The 18949-nt window shown below is 41.1% G+C and overlaps 1 protein-coding gene across 5 annotated transcripts in view; it reads left to right on the top strand.

The window, feature by feature from the left end:
- Positions 1-18949, top strand: part of pde1cb (phosphodiesterase 1C, calmodulin-dependent b) — a 119017-nt gene that overhangs the window by 95604 nt on the left and 4464 nt on the right. For all 5 annotated transcript variants that reach the window (XM_058065233.2, XM_058065234.2, XM_058065235.2 and 2 more), the window contains 6 exons: positions 1159-1259; positions 2769-2897; positions 7014-7115; positions 11674-11794; positions 12632-12713; positions 15312-15432. In XM_058065233.2, the coding sequence (XP_057921216.2) occupies positions 1159-1259; positions 2769-2897; positions 7014-7115; positions 11674-11794; positions 12632-12713; positions 15312-15432 (656 nt within the window). The remainder of the gene's footprint in view (positions 1-1158; positions 1260-2768; positions 2898-7013; positions 7116-11673; positions 11795-12631; positions 12714-15311; positions 15433-18949) is intronic.

Genomic DNA, 18949 nt, shown 5'->3' with positions numbered 1-18949 from the left:
ACCAAACAGTACCAGACCATCTCACTGCCACCACCATATTTTACTGTTGGTATGATGTTTTTTTATGTAATGCGGCGTTACTTTTAAAGTTACTTTTCGATGTCATGGGACACACACCTGCCAAAAAGTTCAAGTTTTGTCTTGTCCGACCAGAGTATTTGGATGTTGCTGTGGGGTCTTTTGTGACCTCTTGGATGAGTCATCTGCTCTTGGAGTAATTTTGCTTGGCTTGCCATTCCTGGGAAGGTTCACCGTAGTTACATATTTTGTGGATAACGGCTCTCACTGTGGTTTGCTGGAGTCCCAAAGCTTTAGAAATGACTTTATCAGACTGATAGATCTCAGTTATGTTTTGGCATTTATGTTTTTAATCATAAAAGGTTTCATTTAATACTGCATGTTGTCGTTGACTCATGTTTAAATTAGTTGAATGATCCTGTTTTTTTCATTTGATGGCTCAGTAAAGCAGAATACTGTACACAAAAGCTAAGCACATTCATATTTACCGTTTTCTTCCCTGTACCTAAAATGAACTAAACCGTGATTATGGCGTACTATTACACCATACTAATATTTCCATATTGTATACTAATCTTTTCTCGGAAAAATACCACTGCAATTTCCGGTCAAGCCTTGTTCATTTCTGTGTTTAAGCCACAAGCCTCATTTTAAAAATATTTCCATTTCCATTAGTGTTTGCATATTAGTAGGATAAAAGATTTTAACCTAACCAAAAAAAACACACCTTGAATAGAAATGAACCATGTGTATTTTTATCTTGTGACAACCTCTCAGCTCCTTATGAAATTAAAATTATATTTATAATAAAGATGTATTTATATTTAGCAACTGAGAGGAAAAAAATGGAATGTTCAGAAATGTGACTCCTTGTTTCTTCTTTTTGCTTCCCCACCCTTATGTGTTTCCATTCATCCTCATGTGTCTCCATGGTGTCTCCTCCACATCTTGATGGTGGAACCTTCCTGTTTTCCATTCACTGGCTTCCCATTTCTCATCCCGTAATTCCTGTCCATTATTTCTCCTTTCTCATTCACACCTGCCCTTTCCATTGTTGCATGACGCTTCCTTTTCATGTCCTTCCTCCACCATCACACACCCCACTTGTTCTTCTCGACTGTATGTGCCCCCTCGTCGCAGCACTGGTTAAGTGAGCTGGAGATCTTTGCCATGATCTTTGCGGCGGCCGTGCACGACTATGAGCACACAGGGACCACAAACAACTTCCACATTCAGACAAGGTAATGGATCATAAAATTAAAAGTGCTCTGAGATGGATGCCCCTCATAAACACTGCAGGGCCTATGAATGTGTGCAGAAACAAATGGAGAAAATGGAGCTCCTAAGCTTGTAAAACAGAGTGTCAGGTCAACTTCATCCCCGTTCTGAGTCATTGGTGTTTATGGAGAACCGTGATATGGACAGATACTACTTTTATAGGAGGCGTAAACGTCTTTTGACTTGTTTGCTCAAGCACAGCACACTTGTATTTCCCCCTGCCGGTTATTAACGATACCCGCCACCTCCAGCAACCAAGACATGTCGTATAATTGAAGAGATTCTTCCTCTCCGCAGTTATTAATGATTACCACCACTTGTCCAAATACAATAGGACGATTCAAAATAATCCACAAAGTCTTCATCTCACTATTATTAATGATTACCACCACTTGTACAATAGAAATACATATAATACAATAACTCGAAATAATCCACATAGTCCTCATCTCTCTGTTATTAATGATTACCACCACTTGTACAATAGAAATACAATACAATAACTCGAAATAATCCACAAAGTCCTCATCTCACTGTTATTAATGATTGCCACCACTTGTACTATAGAAATACTATACAATAACTCGAAATAATCCACAAAGTCCTCATCTCACTGTTATTAATGATTATCACCACTTGTACAATAGAAATACAATACAATAACCAGTGTGAGCTTCCTCATGCACAAACACATGCACGGGGAAACAACAAGAACATGTTATATAATTAAAGAGATTCTTCCTTCCACCGGTTATTATGGTAATGGTAATGGTAATGGTTTAATTTGATTTGAACATGCATCAGATTACAATTGAATGCATCACATAATCAGTTCACAGTTCCACATGTCCAAAAGGAGTAGGAAGAAGCAAAGCTTATTAAATCCTACCCCTCCATCTGGTACTTTTACAATCAGTAACTGTTACATTTGTTCACTTCCTGCTTTCCCAATATAGTTAAGGTTTTTTTTATTTAGTTGGTTTTATTAGTAAGTGTCAATATAGTGATATATATAGCACATCATGACTGGTTCAAGACTCTTCATCCTTGTATTAATGATTAATCTTGCACAGAAGAAATAATGACAGGATGATCTGAAATAATCCACAAAGTCAAAGCCCACAGTGATCTCAATCTAAGCTGTGTCGTATATTCCTCTATTAATGAATGGAGTAATGATAACCACCACCTTACGTAACAGAAATAAAAACAGAACAACTTGAAATAAGAAAAAAGTCAAAGCCCACTGTGACCTCACGCAGGCCCCAACACAAAAAAAAGGCCTATTGATTCCCGCATGTCAACATGTGAAAGCTGCCTAATGAGTACGTATTGACACGCTAACTTTTTTAGCCCCGGGGAACCTCACTCCATTCATTTTCTCCCAGCCACAGTGTTGCAATAGTGACAGGGAAAAATGACTGTCTTTTACTGGCATTCTGCAAGCGGTTATTTGCTTTGCCTCCTCCCAGGTCGGACACAGCCATCCTGTATAACGACCGCTCCGTCTTGGAGAGCCACCATGTGAGCGCAGCCTACCGCCTGCTGCAGGACGACGACGAGATGAACATCCTCTACAACCTCTCCAAGGATGACTGGAGGTCAGAATGATGGATGCCGGGATGATAAGAGTACAGTGCCAGCAAAGTGAAATAAAATATTGTATTTTGTTGACAATAAGTCACATTTTTAGCATGAAGAGGGAAAATTTAAGTTGCACTGGACTATAAATGACGTTTGGATGGAGCGATCATCAGAGTTAAGTTTTCTTTAGAAATCTTCATAGCGGCGCTCTTAACAACATTAAAGTACAAGAAAATAAAACAAGGGAGAGGGAAACCAGAACACAAACTGAAATAAGTATATGGATACAATATAAACATACCTAAAATAAATACGTGACATAACGGGTACTCCGGTTTCCTCCCACATTCCAAAAACATGCTAGGTTAATTGGCGACTCCAATTGTCCATAAGTATGAATGTGAGTGTGAATGGTTGTTTGTCTATATGTGCCCTGTTGGAGGGGGGTGTACCCCGCCTCTATACCCCCACAACCCTAATAAGGATAAGCGGTATCTACAATCTGCACACTATTTATCCAAAACTGGTGTCTTAAATACCACATTTCTTGATCCACACAGGTATTATCATTATTGCACATTACTTACAGACATAGTCTCCAAGTAGAAGCGTATTAGACTTCCTGTGACCACCGGAAGTGGGTGTAACCGTCAAAAAACGGCCGTATCTTTGGGACCGAAAGTCGTACAGAGTCGCGGGTGGTCTCAATTTAAAGCTTGTGGCCGAATTAGTGTAGGCGGAAGTTGGTTAGGGTTGGGGTTAGGGGTTAGAGGTTAGGGTTTAGAGTTAGGTTATAGGAGGTTTTGATAGCTGCTATCATATCGAAATAACTTGAACGGTATGTCCTATCAAGATGAAACCAAGGGCCCCCCCCCACCATAAGTGACAACGAGCTTTCGTTTGGGATCCCCATCCCCCGACTTCCTGTGACCGCCGGAAGTGGGCGTAACCATCAAAAAATGGCCATATCTTCGGAACCGAAAGTCGTACAGAGCTTGTGGCTGAATTAGTGTAGGCGGAAGTTGGTTGGGGTTAGGGTTTAGAGTTTGGGCATAGGGGTGACGGAGGGTTTGATAGTTGCTATCATATCGAAATAAATCGAGAACGGTATGTCCTATCAAGATGAAACCAAGGCCCGCCCCCCCATAAGTGGCCACGAGCTTTCGTTTGGGACCATCCCCAACTTCCTGTGACCGCCGGAAGTAGGCGTAACGGTCAAAAAACAGCCGTATCTTCGGAACCGAAAGTCGTACAGAGCTTGTGGCCGAATTAGTGTAGGCGGAAGTTGGTTAGAGTTAGGGTTGGGTTAAGGTTTAGGGGTTAGGGTTTAGACTTAGGGTATAGGGGTGACAGAGGTTTTGATAATTGCTATCATATCGAAATAACTCAAGAACGGTATGTCCTATCAAGATGAAACCAAGGCCCACCCCCCCATAAGTGGCCACGAGCTTTTGTTTGGGACCGACTTCCTCTGACCACCGGAAGTGGGCGTAACCGTCAAAAAACGGCCGTATCTCCGGAATCGAAAGTCGTACAGAGTCACGGGTGTGGCCGAATTAGTGTAGGCAGAAGTTGGTTGGGGTTAGGGTTTAGGGGTTAGGGTTTAGAGTTAGCATATTGGGGTGACTGAGGTTTTGATAATTGCTATATCGAAATAACTTGAACGGTATGTCCTATCAAGATAAAACCAAGGCCCGCCGCCCCCATAAGTGGCCACGAGCTTTCGTTTGGGACCATTCCCAACTTCCTGTGACCGCCGGAAGTGGGCGTAACCGTCAAAAAACGTCCGTATCTTCAGAACCGAAAGTCGTACAGAGTTTGTGGACGAATTAGTGTAGGCGGAAGTTGGTTAGAGTTAGGGTTGGGTTAAGGTTTAGGGGTTAGGGGTTAGGGTTTAGACTTAGGGTATAGGGGTGACAGAGGTTTTGATAGTTGCTATCATATCGAAATAACTCAAGAACGGTATGTCCTATCAAGATGAAACCAAGGCCCACCCCCCCATAAGTGGCCACAAGCTTTTGTTTGGGACCGACTTCCTGTGACCACCGGAAGTGGGCGTAACCGTCAAAAAACGGCCGTATCTCCGGAATCGAAAGTCGTACAGAGTCACGGGTGTGGCCGAATTAGTGTAGGCAGAAGTTGGTTGGGGTTAGGGTTTAGGGGTTAGGGTTTAGAGTTAGCATATTGGGGTGACTGAGGTTTTGATAATTGCTATATCGAAATAACTTGAACGGTATGTCCTATCAAGATAAAACCAAGGCCCGCCGCCCCCGTAAGTGGCCACGAGCTTTCGTTTGGGACCATTCCCAACTTCCTGTGACCGCCGGAAGTGGGCGTAACCGTCAAAAAACGTCCATATCTTCAGAACCGAAAGTCGTACAGAGCTTGTGGCCGAATTAGTGTAGGCGGAAGTTGGTTAGAGTTAGGGTTGGGTTAAGGTTTAGGGGTTAGGGTTTAGACTTAGGGTATAGGGGTGACAGAGGTTTTGATAATTGCTATCATATCGAAATAACTCAAGAACGGTATGTCCTATCAAGATGAAAACCGTCAAAAAACGGCCGTATCTCCGGAATCGAAAGTCGTACAGAGTCACGGGTGTGGCCGAATTAGTGTAGGCAGAAGTTGGTTGGGGTTAGGGTTTAGGGCTTAGTGTTTAGAGTTAGGGCATAGGGGTGACGGAGGTTTTGATAATTGCTATATCGAAATAACTCGAGAACGGTATGTCCTATCAAGATAAAACCAAGGCCCGCCCTCCCCCCACAAGCTTTCGTTTGGGACCATTCCCAACTTCCTGTGACCGCCGGAAGTGGGCGTAACCGTCAAAAAACAGCCGTATCTTCGGAACCGAAAGTCGTACAGAGCTTGTGGCCGAATTAGTGTAGGCGGAAGTTGGTTAGGGTTAGGGTTGGGTTAAGGTTTAGGGGTTAGGGGTTAGGTTTTAGGGTTAGGGTATAGGGGTGACAGAGGTTTTGATAGTTGCTATCATATCGAAATAACTCGAGAACGGTATGTCCTATCAAGATGAAACCAAGGCCCACCCCCCCATAAGTGGCCACGAGCTTTTGTTTGGGACTGACTTCCAATGACCACCGGAAGTGGCCGTAACCGTCAAAAAACGGCCGTATCTCCCGAATCGAAAGTCGTACAGAGTCACGGGTGTGGCCGAATTAGTGTAGGCAGAAGTTGGTTGGGGTTAGGGTTTAGGGGTTAGGGTTTAGAGTTAGCATATTTGGGTGACTGAGGTTTTGATAATTGCTATATCGAAATAACTTGAACGGTATGTCCTATCAAGATAAAACCAAGGCCCGCCGCCCCCATAAGTGGCCACAAGCTTTCGTTTGGGACCATTCCCAACTTCCTGTGACCGCCGGAAATGGGCGTAACCGTCAAAAAACGTCCGTATCTTCGGAACCGAAAGTCGTACAGAGTTTGTGGACGAATTAGTATAGGCAGAAGTTGGTTAGGGTTGGGGTTAGGGTTTAGGGGTTAGGGTTTAGACTTAGGGTATAGGGGTGACAGAGGTTTTGATAGCTGCTATCATATCGAAATAACTCGAGAACGGTATGTCCTATCAAGATGAAACCAAGGCCCACCCTCCATAAGTGGCCACAAGCTTTCGTTTGGGACCGACTTCCTGTGACCACCGGAAGTGGGCGTAACCATCAAAAAACAACCATATCTTCGGAACCGAACGTCGTATAGAGTCACGGGTGGTCTCAATCGAAAGCTCGTGGTGGAAGTTGGTTAGGGTTAGGGTTAGGGTTAGGGTTAGGGATGGGGGTAGGGGTGGGGTTTGGGTTCAAACCATGGATATGGAAGAACCATACTGGAGAAATAGAGTGTTGATACAGTGCAGGAAGTGCAGCCATTTACAATATAGTCAGCTCATTCTGTGTGCTTTCAAGGTCCAATTCTTCTGCACCCCAGAACATGTGATAGGACATTAAAGAAGACAGCTGCAATCCAATTTGGATTTGGATCCAAATCTATCAAAGCACAGACATTATAAATAGCTCTTGCAATATCTGCTGGCTGCCTTCTTTTGTTGAAGCAAATGCTTTTTTTTTAATGTATTCACTTTTATTTCTACCAAGGTGTGACACTTCATGATTGGACTCCTCTTTTCCATGCAGAGAGCTGAGAGCTTTGGTGGTGGAAATGGTGCTGGCCACCGACATGTCGTGCCACTTCCAGCAGGTGAAGGCCATGAAAAACTTCCTGCAACAACCTGAGAGGTCAGTTGGGGTTTTTTTCTGCGCAGGTTTTTTGTCACTAGATGGCGCAACCATTCATACATTCTACATGTACAGTACATTACAGTACAGCAGGTGGTGCACTTAGGTACAAATACAGCAAAATATGGTAACCAGGTACTAGAGCAGGGGTCTCAAACACGCAGCCCGGACGCTAGTTTAGGCCCCCGCCTTGATATGAAAGTTTAATGTTAGTGCGGCCCGCGCAAGTTTGATATGGATGCTGTATGGTATCATGTACCCAGAAAAAATTATTACGTTTCATTAATGTTCATGTTAAAGGTTAAATAACTGTTAATAGTTATCCTCCCTATCCGTGTGGAAGTGGTAAGTTTTTGGACTTTTAAGTTTAAAGGAAATAACTTGGAGGCTACCGTTTAGGTCGCTAGCTCTCTAGTTTGCGAGTTAGCATGTGTCTCAAGACCCTGCAGTTGCGTAATATGTAAATAAAAAGAGTATAAATGTGACTATAGTCGTGTTTTGTCATGTCTACAGGGCTCTAATAATGCTTTGTTCATTTTAATCTGAAAAAAATAATTTGTCTACCCACCAACTATATGTGGTTTCTTAATTTTTTATTATTTGCCACTTTATTATTATTATTATACTTATTTATTACTGATTGATTTATGCTACCTGCCAAAACATCTGTTTTAATTTATTCCACCCACAGCCCACCTCTGGGCAGGCCCACTCTGCTGGGATTAGTCACATGCCCAAAGTGCTCCTTAACGTCAAACAAACCCCACTTTACAAAAACATGCTAGGTTAATTAGCGACTCCAAATTGTCCATAGGTATGAATGTGAGTGTGAATGGTTGTTTGTCTATATATGCCCTGTGATTGGCTGGCCACCAGTCCAGGGTGTACCCCTACTACTTACATAAATGACAGAGGAAATAAAATAATATTCACAATTGAGAAGGTGAAATTAGAGGTTATTTACATTCATTCATTCATTTTCTACCGTTTATCCTCACGAGGGTCGCAGAGGGTGCTGGAGCCTATCCCAGCTGTCTTCAGGCGAGAGGCGGGGTACACCCTGGACTGGTGGCCAGCCAATCACAGGGCACATATAGACAAACAACCATTCACACTCACATTCATACCTATGGACAATTTGGAGTGGCTAATTAACCTAGCATGTTTTTGGAATGTGGGAGGAAACTGGAGTAAAACCCACGCATGCATGGGGAGAACATGCAAACTCCACACAGAGATAGCCGAGGGTGGAATTGAACCCTGGTCTCCTAGCTGTGAGGTCTGCACACTAACCACTCACCCGCCGTGCCGCCCTAGGTTATTTACATTCATTCATTCATTTCCTACCGCTTTTTCCTCACGAGGGTCACGGGGGGTGCTGGAGCCTATCCCAGCTGTCTTTGGGCGAGAGGCGGGGTACACCCTGGACTGGTGGCCAGCCAATCACAGGGCACATATAGACAAACAACCATTCACACTCACATTCATACCTATGGACAATTTGGAGTGGCCAATTAACCTAGCATGTTTTTGGAATGTGGGAGGAAACCGGAGTACCCGGAGAAAACCCACGCATGCACGGGGAGAACATGCAAACTCCACACAGAGATGGCCGAGGGTCGAATTGAACCCTGGTTTCCTAGCTGTGAGGTCTGCGCACAAACCACTCAAATTATCTACATTTTTAAATAAAAAAACACGATTAATCAATTCCCCAAATATTTGTGGATTGATTGAAGGCTTGATTAATCATTGTTGCAGCTCGGCCTGTAACATTCTAGTCAGCACAATATCCTTTATTATGGTCCATGACTGGACAGCCATATATGGTGCAAGCCAAGGGACGACTAGCAAACCGGCGTTTAAGAGAGTGTAATGATAAGAAAAGACCAAGAGGGAACCTGTTGACCTTCATGGTGTTATTTCCAAAAACGCACCGAAAGCACTGATAGGAGAAAGACAAGCTTCCTGGAGGAGCATGTGTTGGAATCAGCACTAGACCTTGCCTGATGTTTGAGCACAACACAAGAAGAATGCTGACGGGAGGGCATCCATCCACCATTGTGTCACACACACACACACACACACACACATGCATGCATGAGAGATTGAGTGTGCAGGAGGCTGTAATGCTGAATGGACTGTAATGTAATTCCAGCTTGGGCTCCTGCAGGCCTGATGGAAATAGGATGAGGGGAAATGTAAAGCGTTTCTTCTCACTGTGGTGTAACCTTGTATGAATGTGTTTGTGTTTTTGTTTTGCCTTTATGTTTTTTTTTTCTGCCCCTGCTTGACTTCATTAAGCGTGACAGGGTTGTAATGGAATCATGTGACTGCTCATTTCGATAATGATATGATCTTCACACCGTGTTGCAGTGGAACTGACAAATTAGCTGAACGGTGGACGGTGGAATTGTATGTGAAAAAAAAACAATGGACAATGTGTGGCGCCTCCTATGGGTTGTTGTCAAAATGCTTTGGATGACTTGCTAGCGGGGTGGCACGGCGGTCGAGTGGTTACCGCGCAGACCTCTCAGCTAAGAGACCAGGGTTCAATTCCACCCTCGGCCATCTCTGTGTGGGGTTTGCATGCGTGGGTTTTCTCCGGTTTCCTCCCACATTCCAAAAACATGCTAGGTTAATTGGCCACTCCAAATTGTCCATAGGTATGAATGTGAGTGTGAATGGTTGTTTGTCTATATGTGCCCTGTGATTGGCTGGCCACCAGTCAAGGGTGTACCCCGCCTCTCCTGCCCGAAGGCAGCTGGGATAGGCTCCAGCACCCCCGTGACCCTCGTGAGGATAAGTGGTAGAAAATGAATGAATGAATGAATGAATGAAAGAATAATAAAATTAAAAAAAAAACTTTAACTATATTAGGAAAGCAGGAAGTGAACAAATGTAACAGTTAGTGATTTCACCCTCTCCTGCCCAAAGACAGCTGGGATAGACTCCAGCATACCCGCGACCGTAGTGAGGATAAGCGGAAGAATGGTTCTTACTTAAGCCAGGATGACAATGAGTACTTTCAGCTCCGTTCTACTACTTCCACAGATGACAGAGAAAATAAAATAATAAATAAAATAATATTCACATTTGAGATGGTGAAATCAGATGTTATATTTTTAAATTAAAAAAACCACGACTAATCAATTACCAACGGACCAGACAGGAGAACCGCCTGGAAATCTGCTACCTTTGCTGCCTACAACGCATCCTGGGTTTGGGCATGTGTTTTTCATGAACCATGGCTGCATCCCCAAGGACATACTTTATGGCAATGTAGTACTACTCTTTAAGGATATGAAACTGGCAGACGTTGATCCAAACAGTTTGGGAACTAGTGTCAGCTGAGCTGAATTGTGCTTGAAGGAGTCAGGAAAGGTGAGGAGACGAGGAACTTCCAGCTGGAAAGTAAGCAAGAACGTACAAAACAGAGACAGCAAAGCCAGGCTTCTGTCCAGCCGTCCAACGTTGTGTGTGCCATGGAATCAGACTGCTGAGTCACATCAGACGCTGCTCTCAGCAAAACTGATTATTCACCTACCAGGGCACCACCATTGTCTCTGGATGCCAGAGAATGTGTGCCGATGCTCCTCTTGTTCTGGTACATTTTGTTCTCCTTCTTCGAGGGTTATTTACTTTGTATCTGTCACGCAGCACAAAGGTTTCCCCTGCGTGTTAAATGACTTATGAATTCATGTAGAGCAGGGGTTTCAAACTCAATATACCTGGGGGCCGCTGGAGCTAGGGTCTGGGTGAGGCTGGGCCGCATCAGGTTTTCCAAAAAAAAACAAAAAAAATGCCTTTATTAAAAACAGAAAAATGAATAAACTTTGCTTTGGTTCCGATTTTCTACAAGAAAAGCTCTGATAAAACATTCCACTGTTCTCAAATATCTTAATTTTTATTTTTCTATACAAAATAAGATGAAAAATAAATAAACAAATCAAGAATAAAGAAAATCAATCAATCAGTAATAAATTAATAAATATAATAATAATAATAATAAAAGGGCAAATAATAAAAACTTAAGAAACCACATATAGTTGGTGGGTAGACAAATAATTTTTTTCAGATTAAAATGAACAAAGCATTATTAGAGCCCTGTAGACATGACAAAACACGACTATAGTCACATTTATACTCTTTTTATTTACAACATATTGCGCAACTGCAGGGTCTTGAGACACATGCTAACTCACAAACTAGAGAGCTAGCGACCTAAACGGTAGCCTCCAAGTTATTTCCTTTAAACTTAAAAAAAACAAAAACTTACCACTTCCACACAGATAGGGAGGATAATTATTACTATATGAACATTAATCAAACTTAATAATTTTTTCTGGGTACATGATACCATACAGCATCCAAACTAGCGCGGGCCGCACTAACATTAAACTTTCATATCAAGGCGGGGGCCTCAAACTAGTGTCCTGCGGGCCACATTTGGCCCGCGGGCCGCGTGTTTGAGACCCCTGATGTAGAGGCTCACTGACAAATGACTAATCGCTTGGTGTTCTTATTTTTCTGACACTCCATCTTCTCTCATTTGTAGCATTGACAAGCCCAAAGCTCTTTCCTTATTGCTGCACACTGCCGACATCAGCCACCCGGCCAAAAGCTGGGACCTCCACCACCGCTGGACCACGTCTCTGCTGGAGGAGTTTTTCAGACAGGTGGGCACCAGTATTAACCCTTAGATGATGCATGAGTGACTGGACCCTACACTCTTCCATAAGTGGGTCAAAAATGACCCATATTAGAATCAATGTGTTTTTATGCCAATTTTGTCATTTTGGTTAGGAATAATCACTTGTATGATATTTAGTATTATATTTAGGACCACACAAGAATGATTTCTACAGTTAATTTATTCCTGACAGCCAAAGTTGATAAGAATCAAAGGTTCCGATTGAATTCCATAGAAAATGCATGCGGGTCATTTTTGACCCACTTATGGAAGGTTGGGGTAGTAACACAAAAACAAAAATGTCTTAAAATGTATAAAAAGTAAGTTAAAAATGTGATATGATAGCAAAAACATGTTTTTTGAGGAATAACTGGAATATGAAATGATGAAAAATTGTCATTACAAAGATATTTCAACAAAACAACCTGACCGGGTCATTTTTGACCCACTTATGGAAGGTTGGGGTAGTAACACAAAAACAAAAATGTCTTAAAATTTATAAAAAGATAAGTAAAAAATGTGAATGGTATGATATCAAAAACATGTTTTTTGAGGAATACCTGGAATATGAAATGATGAAAAATTTTCATTATGAAGATATTTCAAGAAAACCACCTGACCGGGTCATTTTTGACCCACTTATGGAAGGTTGGGGTAGTAACACAAAAACAAAAATGTCTTAAAATATATAAAAGGTAAGTTAAAAATGTGATATGATAGCAAAAACTCAAAACAAAATGGCCTGTTGATAGTACTACTTCATGTTTATGAGTCAGAGCTTTTCTGTTGTTTGTACAAAAACAAATAAAAATGTTTTTCACAGGGGGACAAAGAAGCAGAGCTTGGCCTTCCTTTCTCGCCGCTCTGCGACCGAAAGTCAACAATGGTGGCGCAGTCACAGATTGGTGAGTCGCTCCTCTGCCTATGGAAGGTTTACCTTAGTAACAACACATGCATCAAACCAGTGACTCCCTCAGCTTGATAAATTAAAGTTAAATGATCTCATTTTGCTTAGTTGATCCAAAATATGTTAGATCATCTATCAACACTATTTCAGTGACAGGCAGAACAATGACAGATGGCGCTTAAAGCCCCGGGCTTGATGTCCTTCCCCGTTCACTCAAGCCTGACAAAGTCGCCCAAAAACATGGCACTCACCTTGTGGCGGCAAAGCGAGCGAACAGCAGAGACGTGAATGTGAACCTCATGGACCTCAAGGTTTATTTGGGCCCTTGAAAGACCTACGTGACCTACTGAAAATGGCTCAGTCGCAGTCCCACCAGTTGAGAATCACTTCTAATAGACGCCATGCCTCCATTAATCACAAATAGTGTCAACCACTGTAACAAATAAACGTCTCACCTCAAATAAACACATTTTTGCCTTTCATTGAAACAAAACAGATGGTGGCACTAAATATGTAATATCATAATATTTTTGGTCAAAAATATATTACATAGTATATAAATTATACAAAAAAAATCTAATAGTTTATGAGAATTATGACAACATATGTAGTATTATTTGCATTTGTAAAAAAAAAAAAAAGATATATTTATATAGTATTTTATTATATGTACACATTTCATCGCATTTTATCAATATACATTTTTTTAAACATTACATTAGATTTTTCTTTTATCTGCAGTTGAGTGGGAGAGCCACTATTAAAAATATGGCTCATTGCATTTTTATCACATTTCCTGGCTAGACATTTGGTATGGGTCCTAATTTTGTTTTATTCATCTGCACTGCTTTAGCTTTGACGCTCCATTTCTCAAGTTGTGAATTATTAAAATGTGATGAAAAGATGACAATAGTTCTTCTCCTCGGGATGCACATTACAGTAGATGACATCGATTGTGAGCGACCAGTCAGTCATTGAGGTCATTTGGGTAGCAGTGCTGAAAAAGTGTTGCCCTCTGTAATGTATCTACAACATACATGAATACTCATGAATATAGTAAACATAGACAGTGGTATGAAAAAAGTATGGCCACCCCTGGTCATTTTGTTGGGATTTTGTTGAGATTGTCCATTCCAGTTAAATATATCATATATTGGACTATTTAACTGGAATGGCTGGTCCCAAAAACCAATGATTTATAAAGGAAAATACATATAGTGGTATAAAAAAGTTTGGGCACCCTTGGTCATTTTCAACCTTTTCCTTAATAAATAAATGACTGGTTGTTGGGATCGTCCATTCCAGTTAAGTATATAATATATCAGACTATTTAACTGGAATAGCTGATCCCAAAAACCAATGATTTATAAAGGAAAATACATACATTGGTATAAAAATATTTGGGCACCCCTGGTCATTTTCAACCTTTTCCTTAATAAATGACTGGTTGTTGGGATCGTCCATTCCAGTTAAATATATCATATATCAGACTATTTAACTGGAATGGCTGATCCCAAAAAAACAGTGATTTATAAAGGAAAATACATACAGTGGTATAAAAATGTTTGGGCACCCCTGGTCATTTTTAAGCTTTTCCTTAATAAATGCCTGATTGTTGGGATCGTCCATTCCAGTTAAATATATCATATATCAGACTATTTAACTAGAATGGCTGATCCCAACAACCAGTGCTTTATAAAGGAAAATCTTGAAAATGACCAGGGGTGCCCAAACTTTTTTTTATACAACTGTATGTATTTTCCTTTATAAATCACTGTTTTTTGGGATCATTTTGGGATCAACCATTCTAGTTAAATAGTCTGATATATGATATATTTAACTGGAATGGACAATCCCAACAACCAGTCATTTATTAAGGAAAAGCTTGAAAATGACGAAGTGTGCCCAAACTTTTTTATACCACTGTATGTATTTTCCTTTATAAATCACTGTTTTTTGGGATCAGCCATTCCAGTTAAATAGTCTGATATATGATATATTTAACTAGAATGGTTGATCCTAAAAAAACAGTCATTTATAAAGGAAAATCTTGAAAATGACCAGGGGTGCCCAAACTTTTTTATACCACTGTATGTATTTTCTTTTGTAAATCACTGGTTTTTGGGATCAGTCATTCCAGTTAAATAGTCTGATATATGATATATTTAACTGGAATGGACGATCCCAAAAAACAGTCATTTATAAAGGAAAATCTTGAAAATGATCAGGGGTGCCCAAACTTTTTTATACCACAGTATGTATTTTCCTTTATAAATCACTGGTTTTTGGGATCAGCCATTCTTGATAAATAGTCTGATATATGATATATTTAACTGGAATGGACGATCCCAAAAAACAGTCATTTATTAAGAAAAAGGTTGAAAATGACCAGGGGTGCCCAAACTTTTTTATACCACTGCATGTATTTTCCTTTATAAATCACTGGTTTTTGGGACCAGCCATTCCAGTTAAATTTCAAATTAGCTTGCGGTCTGAAAAAGCGTGAGCACACCTGCAGTAGACGCACACCTCAAACTAGCATGTTGGACAGGACATTGAACACATCATGAGAATGTGCTGATCTTTTCATCTGCAGGCTTCATCGACTTTATCGTGGTGCCCACCTTCACCGTGCTGACCGACATGATGGAACGCATCGTGACACCGCTCATGGACGAGGCCTCGCACTCGGGTTTCGCTGGCTTTCGCCGCTCGAGGTGGGACTCGGGCTAATTGTGATCATTTGTTTTTCATCCAACACAGTCACTCGTCTTTGTATACTGATACTGCTCCTCCGTAGGCCGCCATTTTTAACAACAAGAGGTCCATTCCATTTAGGACCACTTTAGCTTATAGAAGCGGTGTCCAAATTTCTTGTCCAAAAGGCCGCAGACTGAAAAAATAATGGGCCAATATATGCTATTAATATATGCTAAACTATTCAAACATGACATCCACATCTTCCAAAGCAAATTAGCATAATAGCTAATACTATATCACATTCATTAATAACATTCATTCATTCATTTTCTACCGCTTTTTCCTCACGAGGGTCGCCGGGGTGCTGGAGCCTATCCCAGTTGTCTTAGAGCGAGAGGCGGGGTACACCCTGGACTGGTGGCCAGCCAATCACAGGGCACATATAGACAAACAACCATTCACACTCACATTCATACCTATGGACAATTTGGAGTTGCCAATTAACCTAGCATGTTTTTGGAATGTGGGAGGAAACCGGAGTACCCGGAAAAAACCCATGCATGCACGGGGAGAACATGCAAACTCCACACAGAGATGGCCGAGGGTGGAATCGAACCCTGGTCCTCCTAGTCTGCGCGCTAACCACTAGACCACCGTGCCGCCCTCATTAATAACAAATCCATTTTATTTTCAAATGAGAGGACTAATGAAAAATGATTAAGGCCAGCTTAGCAAACGCTTAACACTTAAAGTATCAAGGAAAGATCTGGAAGGCGTGACGCGACTCAAACAGCGTAACAAACTGGCAAATGGGACCAACAGAAGCAGAACCTAAGAGCTGAGGTATTTAGTAGCTAAAGTGAATTTGGTGTGTGTCTCGTGGCTTCCCCCAGGACCAGGGACAGATGTATATATGACGGGAGACCATAGAGGTCAGCAAAAACCACACAAGGTCAACATGACAATCTGTTGTGTTATGCCTTACAATGCTAGTTATTGTGTGTAGCTGCTCTATAGGAGTCCACAACTCAACAAAATGAGTATAATAGGTCCCCTTTAATGTTGAAATTGTTGAAAACATGGGTAAGGATAACTCCTCCCACATCATGTCTGCAGCCAGGCTTCAGCAATGGTCTCTTCGGAAGTTGTTGTATTAAAGACAATTTTAACTCGACTTAAGTGTATTAAATGGTAAAGTGTGTTCACTTTCTGGGCCTGACAAATTTCTGGACTATGGACAGAAACAAACTTGACAAAAGGAGGGTTTGGCTCACCCTATTATTCATGTCTAAACTATCTGACAATCCGAGTGATTAAAAAAAAAAAAGAAAGTTTGAGTGGGTAAAGAGCTCATTGAGTGGTTCCCCGGGAACGACCATCACGTCTATGCATCGATATCTGCCTGCTGCTTGTGCTCAGCATCCGCCATCAGCATCACTCAGCAGTCCGAGCTAACCGAGCGGAACTCTCAGACAGTGGCGGCTGATTTGTCCTCCATGCACACCTGGGTGCTGATGGACCACGTTGGAGTCCGTCCGCTTTCCGTCGCAGCAATTATTGCTGCATTCAGTCACCGCTCACCATGTTGTCTCTTCCATCTCATTGGTCAGACGGACACTTTTGAGCCCAAACTGAATTATCGCAACAGCTCCTGAATGCCTCTTCATGCCTTATTTGCTCGTATTCAGATATTCATGATGGCCCCAAAGGATGAATGCCACTGACTACCCTGATGCCCATCTTCTCTAATCCACTCATAGAGCTGTCAGATGATGGGACACACGCTGTTACTAATGTATTCTATTGATTATGATGCTCTCGCTCTTTTATGAAGGGAGGAAAAGGCATAGAAACCAAAGAAAAGTCACCACAATGTAATAGGAAATGCTACAAAAAGCCGTTAGTTCCTGCTCAGCATTAATAGCGCTGATGATTTCATGTAAACAATTATGACTTTCATACCAACACCTGAGTGGCAATATTTTATAACGCATGCAGAGGTGGACACCCGGATACTGACCAAAAATAACTACAGTACATCAGGAGGTTGCCTACAGCCACAGCTGTGACTGATAATCTTTTTTTATGCTGTCCTAATTAGAGACCCTAGCAGTTATTTGCTTTTGTATATCCTTTTTTTAGACTCTTAACTTAAACTTAATACATAACATGGCAACGTGGCGCAAATTTGCAATCATTTCGTCGGTTTTATGACGTTTTATTGTTGCATCATGTGGGTAGAAGTAAGGAAATACAGTTTTCTAAACACTTTGTCATAAAATACAATGTAAAAAATTATAATTGTATAAAATTACAATAATTTGTCAAATGTGCACAATACATAAATAATATAATAATAAAATTAAATTAAATTTTGACATTTTAAATAAATGTTATTGTACTGCCCTTGCAGTGCGTTTCTATGCAAAGCTTGGTAGCTGGTTTAACAGTTGAACGTGCTCCAAGGTTTGTCTTTTCTTGTCCTTTACTGGAGTAATTCTTCTTCTAATACTGTGAAACTGTACAGAAACATAAACACAGCACCAAAATATACATTATATACAGAGATAAAGAATAATCATCAATATGAGTACAGCTAGCATAATAGCTACGATCGTCACAGCTAGCGTCACACTTAGCAAACCTACACAAACAATACGAGAGTCGCAAAATTACATTTCTAATGTCTTACAATTATTTAAATGATGTTAGACGTTACTTCCAGAAATAGTAGCACCAATAGTATCCAAGGTAGAAGTGTAATAGATCGTATTCCGTTACGACAAGTATGACAGCGTTTATGGCGATGGTTCGAGTTGAACAGCAGTCAACGAATATGCAGTGGATTATCGCGTCCACTAGATGTCGCCAAATCAACAGCCAAAAAAATACAACATATGAAGGGCAGCACAGGTATTCTAATTAAAATATTAATTTTGTTGAAAGTTTCCAAAAACATGACATCTGTCTGTCAATTTTAGTTGAATCACACTCAAAATTAAAATTTTTGCTACGGTTGATATTTTTACAAACATTATGCAATCCAGCCCTTAGAAAGCCACATCAGATCAACTCTGTTGTTTTGCACCAGGGTGGAGAAGTCAGAGATACAGTTGCACTGGCAGAAGCCTCCTGGATCGATAAAAATCAGCCATAAATCCATACTTGTATGGTCATATCACCTCGTACTTCGGTATGAGGTGCATTATAAAAAAATTAAAAAAAAAACTTAAACTGTATTATGGAAAGCAGGAAGTGAACAAATGTAACAGTTTGTGATCGTAAAAGTACCAGATGGAGGGGTAGGATTTAATAAGCTTTGCTTCTTCCTACTCCTTTTGGACATGTGGAACTGTGAACTGATTATGGGATGCATTCAATTGTAATCTGATGCATGTTCAAATGAAATTAAACCATTCATTACCATTTGGCGTACCCCAATTTGGGAACCACTGGTCTACATCAACAAACATGAACCATTGGATCAAACTGAATTGAATCGAATCCCATTGTTTGGACACTGTATTGAATCAT

Source organism: Doryrhamphus excisus, linkage group LG11 (genome assembly GCF_037039965.1).
Source record: "Doryrhamphus excisus strain RoL-2023G ecotype Guam linkage group LG11, RoL_Dexc_Guam_v1.1, whole genome shotgun sequence".
Lineage (NCBI taxonomy): Eukaryota > Metazoa > Chordata > Actinopteri > Syngnathiformes > Syngnathidae > Doryrhamphus > Doryrhamphus excisus.
Note: the sequence above shows the minus strand (reverse complement) of the source record. Positions and strands in the feature narration are given on the sequence as shown.